This window comes from Panthera tigris, chromosome B4 (assembly GCF_018350195.1).
Source record: "Panthera tigris isolate Pti1 chromosome B4, P.tigris_Pti1_mat1.1, whole genome shotgun sequence".
In the NCBI taxonomy this organism is placed as follows: domain Eukaryota; kingdom Metazoa; phylum Chordata; class Mammalia; order Carnivora; family Felidae; genus Panthera; species Panthera tigris.
Window position 1 is genome coordinate 78,931,358 of NC_056666.1, and position 7,492 is coordinate 78,938,849.

General features: G+C 46.7%; 1 protein-coding gene across 3 annotated transcripts; it reads left to right on the forward strand.

Moving 5' to 3' along the window:
• Positions 1-2,850: 2,850 nt before the first annotated feature.
• PRR13 (proline rich 13) lies at positions 2,851-6,239 on the forward strand. 3 transcript variants are annotated; one of them, XM_007081382.3, is made up of 4 exons: positions 2,851-3,003; positions 3,597-3,635; positions 3,993-4,357; positions 5,585-6,239. In XM_007081382.3, exons 2-4 carry the CDS (start codon positions 3,617-3,619, stop codon positions 5,627-5,629), a joined length of 429 nt encoding a protein of 142 aa, XP_007081444.1. In that variant the 5' UTR covers positions 2,851-3,003; positions 3,597-3,616; the 3' UTR covers positions 5,630-6,239. The 3 variants fall into 3 exon arrangements, with proteins under 3 accessions (XP_007081444.1, XP_015392737.1, XP_007081445.1); XM_015537251.2 differs by lacking the exon at positions 2,851-3,003 and adding an exon at positions 3,012-3,189; XM_007081383.3 differs by lacking the exon at positions 2,851-3,003 and adding an exon at positions 3,227-3,373.
• The last annotated feature ends 1,253 nt before the right edge of the window (positions 6,240-7,492 follow it).

Sequence of the window (7,492 nt, forward strand, 5' to 3'; positions counted from 1 at the left end):
ACAAGCTTTGCACTGACAGCAGAGAGCTCAGAGCGGGGCTCGAAGTCATGAACCATGAGATCATGAGATCATGACCTGAGCCGAAGTCGATGCTTAGCCAACTGAGCCCCCCAGGAACCCCATGAAATATTTAACTTCTAAAAGGCATTATGGCCATATAGAAACAACAATAATTTCTTTCAAACCGAATCTTCCAAGAAATAAATAATACAGATATAAATTGTCCTAGAGCTTAAGGAAAAATAGAAAATATTCCAATTCATCTCAAATATTTAGCACAAAGCTGATTAGGAAGTTGTATCAAAATGCGCCATGGTGGGGCGCCTGGGTGGTGCAGTCGGTTAAGCGTCTGACTTCAGCCAGGTCACGATCTCGCGGTCCGTGAGTTCGAGCCCCGCGTCAGGCTCTGGGCTGATGGCTCGGAGCCTGGAGCCTGTTTCCGATTCTGTGTCTCCCTCTCTCTCTGCTCCTCCCCCGTTCATGCTCTGTCTCTCTCTGTCCCCCCCCCCCCCCCCAAAAAAAAAACAAAAAAAACAAAAAAAAACGTTGAAAAAAAAATGCGCCATGGTTATGTAAGATATTATCATTTGGGGAAGGGTAGGTACATGGGAATTCTAGGTTTTTTTTGCAACCTCTTGTGAATCTAAAAATTATTTAAAAATAAAAAGTATTGGAGCACCTGGGTGGCTCAGTCAGTTGAGTGTCTGACTGTGGCTCAGGTCATTATCTCATAATTTATGAGTTCAAGCCCCACATCAGGCTCCCTGTTGTCAGCATGGAGCCCACTTTGGATCCTCTGTTCCCCTTTCTCTGCCCCTCCCCCACTCATGCTCTCTCTCAAAAATAAATTAAAAACATTAAGAAATATTTCAGGGGCGCCTGGGTGGCTCAGTCAGTTAAGTGTCCGACTTTAGCTCAGGTCACGATCTCGCGGTCCGTGAGTTCCAGCCCCGCGTCGGGCTCTGGGCTGATGGCTCAGAGCCTGGAGCCTGCTTCCTTTTCTGTGTCTCCCTCTCTCTCTGCCCCTCCCCCGTTCATGCTCTGTCTCTCTCTGTCCCAAAAATAAATAAATGTTAAAAAAAATTAAAAAAAAAGAAATATTTCAAAATCTATTACAATCCTTAATTCAAGATGATGAATTCAATATAAAATTTATTTTCTTCATATTTCTTGTATCTCACAAATCTGGGATGTAATATTTCCATTATGATTTAGCTCAAAGTATTTAATTTCCATCATGGTTCATTCTTTGACCCAAAGTTATTTGGAAGCCTTTTTGTTTGTTTTCTTAAGTTTCCAGATACATGTTTGTATTTACATTTTACATTGTGATCAGAGAATATAGTATGTATTCTAAAATTCTTTGAAATTTGAATTATATTAGTTGAGACCAATTTTTATGAATAGTCTAAGTACGCTTAGGAAGAATGAGTATTTTTAAAAATTGTTTATTGGGACACCTGGGTGGTGCAGTTGGTTGGGTGTCCGACTTTGGCTCAGGTCATGATCTCACAGTTTGTGAGTTCGAGGCCCGTGTTAGGCTCTGTGCTGACAGCTCAGAGCCTGGAGCCTATTTCAGATTCTGTGTCTCCCCCTCTCTCTACCCCTCCATTGTTCACGCTCTGTGTCTATCTCTCAATAATAAATAAATGTTAAAAAAATTGTTTTAATTGTTTATTTATTTATTTGGGGGGAGGAGGGGGCAGAGAGAGGGAGAGAATCCCAGACAGGGTCAGCGCAGTCAGTGCAGAGCTGGATGTGAGGCTAGATCCCACAACCTTAAGATCATGACCTGAGCAGAAATCAAGAGTCCAACGCTTAACCAACTAAACCACCCAGCTGCCCCAAGAATGAGTATTTTTAAGTTTGGAGTGTATGGTTTTCTATGTTTATTTAAAACAAGCTTGTTTGTTGTGATAAAAAAAAAAAAAAAAAAAAGGAAAAAAAAAAAGTCCCATGGCAGCAATCCAGTCCAGAGATGATGGTAGGTTGGGAGCAGGAACGATGGAGAGAAGTGGAAGGCATTCAGATTTATTTGAGAGACAAAATGAACACTTCGTGGTGTTGGAAGGGGATGAGGGAAAGGTGAAGAAGAGAGCCATCAAGGATGACCTCTTCAGGGGCTCCTAGCTGGCTCAGTACATAGAACATGCCCCCCCCCCTTTTTTTTTTAAGTTATTCCTTTATTTATTTGAGTAATCTCTACAGCCTACTTGGGGCTCAAACTCAGGACCCAGAGATCAAGAGTCGCATGTTCTTTCCACTGAGCCAGCTAGGCGCCCCCAAGAGCATGCCACTCTTGATCTCAAGGTCGTGAGTTCAAGCCCCACATTTGGCATTGAGCTTACTTACGGGCGAGAGGGGGGGGGGTGGGGTGGGGAAGATGACTTGTTTTATCTGTTTTACCCAATTCGACAGGTAGCAGAGCTATGCACCTAAAATAGGGACTCCAAGGAGGGATTAGGTAATCTCTGTATTTCGCCCAAGCACGTTTCTTTACTTCCCACGGCAGCTAGGAGGAAGGTGGCGAAATTAAGGCTTGGGGCTGAGCCTCAGCAGCTCCCCGCCCTTTCTTACATGCTCTATATTCGTGTTACAGTATTTACCATGGTGTATTATTCACCTTACAAGGTGTCGCACCCTTTGGACTGGGAGCTCAGAGGGCATGGGCTGAGTTTCTTCAAAGCCTCTGGAGGGACTTTGCCCAGAAACTCGCTCCTCCGCCTCCCCGGTCTTTCTTGGCCCCGCCCCCAGGGATTTCCGGCCGGCCCGCCCCTCTACACCCGCCTCCGCCGGGGCATCCCGGTTCCGCCCCTATTGCAACGGTTGTCCTCTAGCCTAGTTCGGGCTAGAGTGATTGATGCGTGTGTTCTCCAATCACTAACGCTGAAAGACCACATAATTACCAATTAGGCGGTAGCAGAGGCGGGTGCTGAAGCCTAGGGTTGGGGGTGACCAGGAAGTGAGAGCCGAGATGAGTCAAGCCCAGGCGGTGGCGTAAAGGTGACCGGGCATCTGGGTTCCTCCTTTCCCGTCTCTGGGTCAGGGGTCCCTCCGCAGCTAGGAGCCAGGACCTCCATTTACTCTTGTTAATGTGGAAGGGGGTGTGTCTACATTTGTAAACGGCCGAGGATTTTGCTGAGCCTCCTGCCCTTTCGCCGGGAGGCGGGTCCTTCTCTTAGCCTGGGGGTGAGGACTGGTGGGGTGGTCCTGACTCCCTCCCCTCCGAGCTGGCGCCTGTAAAATTAAGGTCCTTCCGTAGCCTGTGGGTGGTTAAAGTCACCACGGAAAGGGTGGTGAGGGATGACGATGGTGAGATTCGCGGACTCTGCCCTTCTCCTGAGGAGTTAGAGACCTCCAGCTGCAGTCAGAGGTAGTAGAAGGTGGAGGGGTCCTGGAAGCTAAATTCCTGTAGTTAGGAAACTAGGGAAAAGAATAGGTAGGAGAAGAAACGGGTGGAAAAAAAGCATTTATGTAGAGGTCCTGGTAGTTCTGAGTCTACTGTAGGGTTAGACGCGTTGGGTTTGGGCTCAGGCTCAAAATCCCTTTCCCACCTCTGCGCCGTCAGCTTTTTGCCTTCATTTCTTTCTCCTCAGGCTGGAGGAAACACCTGAACATGTGGAATCCCAATGCCGGTAGGTGTTTGGGGATCTCTTCTCTCACCCCCACCCCTTTTCATATGAAACCCACAACAGGAAGTTTTTGTGTCAGTTTTTCCTCCGCCTCTCTCCACCGCAAAAGCAGTCCTTAAACCATAGCTGACCAATGGTCTTTCCTTAGAGTTCACGGTCTCCCTTTCCCCCCAGTCCTGTCAGTCCTTACCTTTGTCTCCTGCGCAGCTTTGTCTCCCCTACGCCCCGTTCTCCTTCCTCACCTTTGCTTTTCCCTCTAAGTATTGAGTGAGAAACGGTGTTTCTCACCTTTTGTAGGCATTTGTTGCCAGAGGGTCTGAGCAATTCTGATCTTAATTTATTCTTTGCTTCTTCCACCAGGACCACCAGGGCCAAATCCATATCCTCCTAACCTTGGGTACCCTGGAGGTTCCAATCCTGCCCACCCACCGCTTGTAAATCCTGCCTATCCTCCAGGCCCCTTTCCAACTCCTCCAGAAGCTCCCCAGGGGAATCCAGCTTTTCCCCCAGGTGGGCCCCCTCATCCTGTGCCACAACCAGGGTATCCAGGATGCCAACCCCTAGGTCCCTACCCACCTCCCTACCCACCACCTGCTCCTGGCATGCCTCCTGTGAATCCCTTGGCACCTGGCATGGTAGCACCAGGAATGGTGATGGACAAGAAGATGAGGAAGAAAATGAAGAAAGCTCATAAAAAGATGCACAAACACCACAAACATGGCAAGGTCAGTGCCCTCTGGAGTCTGGCTAGGAAGGGGTGCCCCCTCAGAGGGACTAGGCTGGCAGGAATGGGTAAGGGGGATTTGCAGTCTGAGGACGTGAAGCAGCCATTATGTGGCTCTGGTAGATGGTTCTTCTTTGTAAAGGATTCCCACTGATAAGAATCTGATAATCTTGGAATATTAGGCTAATTGGACCTTCTATCAGGGAGGGCTAGGTTGAGCCTTAGACATAGATATTGGAATCTAAAGCCCTTCCTGTCTGTCTTTCTCTGTCCCAGAACTTTTGCTCCCCCCCCCACCCCACCCCAGATGCTTTTAGCAACTTAGATACACCCACCTTCAGTGTTCACAAGGTGTTGTGCTAATTACATGGGCCTTTTTGTCCTACCACCCAGCAGGACTCTTAGTGACTCTCAACCTCAGATAAAAATTTCGTGCACAGCCCCAAGGTGAAGTATCTTCCTTCTAGAAGAGTGTTAAGCAGCAAATAGCTCTCAGGACAACTCTGGAAGGACAAAGCCAACCTGGATCTTGAGGAGGCCTTAGTTTACCTTTTTCTGCCTAGTGTTTATTTATTTGCCTTAGTGCTTTGGGCACTACCTCCTGGATCTAGGTCTTTGGTGGAAGCTTGAGGAGAAGGAAAGATGAGATTGAATTGGGGGGAGAAATTACCCCAGAGAGACTCAAAAGTGTTTTTGATGACAGTTGTTGGGAGTACGCATGTAAAGAATCTTGACTAGTACTCTCTCCACCTTCTCTCCCACCTTCCTCACTTTCTCCCATTTGGGGCTTAGGAAAAAGAAAAGATAGTTGGGCACACAGCTGCTGTTTCTACTCACTTGTCTTAGAATCATAGCTACAAGAACTTTCCATGTGACCAATCAGTAAGCATTTGTAAGGTAGCAGCTGTCTCTTAGCACTATGCTATGCTAGTGCCTGTATTTATTCCTTGCCAAGGCATTGAGTCAGGTAAAGAAAGTTGGAAATATGCTCCAAATGCAATATTAAGTTCTGTGCAATGATTTAGGAAGGTTTAATCCATTCTTATATGTTCACTGCTGAAAGAAACGTTTGCTTTTGCTGTTTAAGAGACAGTCTGTTTCAAAACTGCTGACCTTCTTAGGAAGCAAGGGGGTGCTGGGTGGAGGGGTAGAGCACCAAAGAATGTCCCATGGAGTGATCAATGGTCATTGGATCTGATGCTGTCTCCTTTCCCCTTTCCCATTACAGCATTCCTCCTCCTCCTCCTCCTCTTCCAGCAGTGACTCTGACTGAATACAGGGCCTGGACCCTTCCCTCAAGCCTCTCCAGTTCTGCTCTCCCATCAAGCTTCAGATGCCATCTTGTTACTGGGGAAAATTAGCTCTTGTGCCCTTCCTCGCTCACTTTCCCCCCCCCCCCCCCCCCCCCCACCGGCTCCTACAATCTGAGCCTTCCTCTTCTGTTCAGCCCTAACTGGCTAGGGAAAATGGGAAAAGAATTCCCATGGGCTAGCAAAGACCTTCTTCTCACTACTGGGATAGAACTTTTAGCTGATGAGTTTAGCAGGACTATTTTTTGAGGATGATGAGACCTTTGAGCTAAGTGCTGAAGACAAGTTTAAGATCTGTAAAATGTGGTTTTGTAATACTTGTAGTTGGGAGGTGTTGTGGAAATTTAATTACAGCGAAAAAGAAACTGTATTGTTTTTGTAAGGTGGCTGGCACACTTTGGTAATTTAGTGGCAAATACATTTCCCATCAAGCCTTTATTGATCGTACTAACTGGAAGGCTGCTGGGAGGTGGAGTCCATTTGGAACCTAATCTCACTCCTTAGCTTGGTAGGCTGGCTCAGGTCCTTCTTATTCTCCAACTCTCAGTGCAAATAAAGCTGTTTTTCCTTGTCTCTGTTCACCCGTGCCATTACCTTGGTTGGGCCCAGCACATTCTACCACTTTTGCTGCCCTTCCTTAGACCCTCCAAAGTGTATCAGTTTTATATCCAGGAACTAGAGCATCAGTGAAGAAGACGCCATACTGTCTCTATGTTTCTTAAGTGAGAAGAACCTTCAGAATTGGTTCAGTCTACTGGTATGAATCTTTACTGTCTTCCCTTCAATGAACAGAAATAGGTCTTTAGCTTAAGTTTTCGTATCTGCTACAGAGGTTCTTAACCCTGGCTGCCCATCAGCTATCAGAATGATTTAGAGTTTTGCCCCAAATCTATTGAGTAAGACCCTCAAGGATGGGGCCCTTTTCCCTGTCAGGAAAAGTGACATTTCAACTGCCTCTTGGGCCTGGAGCATGGAAAGGATGAGTCGAAAAAAAATGAAAGAGTGGATTTTCCAAGTGGAGTGGGGAGAGGGGTTGGGAAAGGCATGTGTGCTTAGGTACAGAGTCACAGAATTCCATAGCATGTTTGGGAATCACAGGTCTCCCAGTGGGACTAGATTGGTTTCCTGGAAAATTGTTTATTGAGGAAATACTGTGTTCTGGGTGCTGAAGCTACAGTTCCTGCCTTTCATGATTTGCAAGATCTAATGGAAGATGGACACATAAATAGGTTATTATAATACAGTAAAAAGGACCACAATAGAGACCTGGACCAAGCAGTGAGAGAACAAAGGAAGGAGTGACAGTGCCACTGGGAAAATGAACTAGATCCAGGCTGGGCCTCAGAAAAAGTAGGAGTTGCCCAGTTGGTAAAAAGTACCAGCTAACACTAAGCATTTATTGTGTGCCTTATGTTTATAACTTCTAGAATCTTCACAGCAACTCTATGAGGTAGGTAACATTGTTCCCATTTTATAAGTAAAGAAAACTGACGCAGGAAGTGGTTCTGTCAGGATTCAAACTCAGGCAGTCTGGCTCCTGAGTCTGTGCTCTTAACCCAATGGATTCCAAGCAGAAGAAACCTTTTTACAGAGGCACAGAGTTGTAAAAAGGGGTAGGATGAGGGATGCCTGGGTGGCTCGATCAGCTGAGTGTCCGACCCTTAATTTGGGCTCAGGTCATTATCTCATGGTTGTGGGACTGACCTCTGAGTTGGGCTCTGTGCTCACAGCACAGAGCCTGCTTGGGATTCTCTTTCTCCCTCTCTCTCTGCCTCTTCTCCATGCTTGCTCTCTGCCTTCTCTCTGTCAAAGTAAATAAACATTAA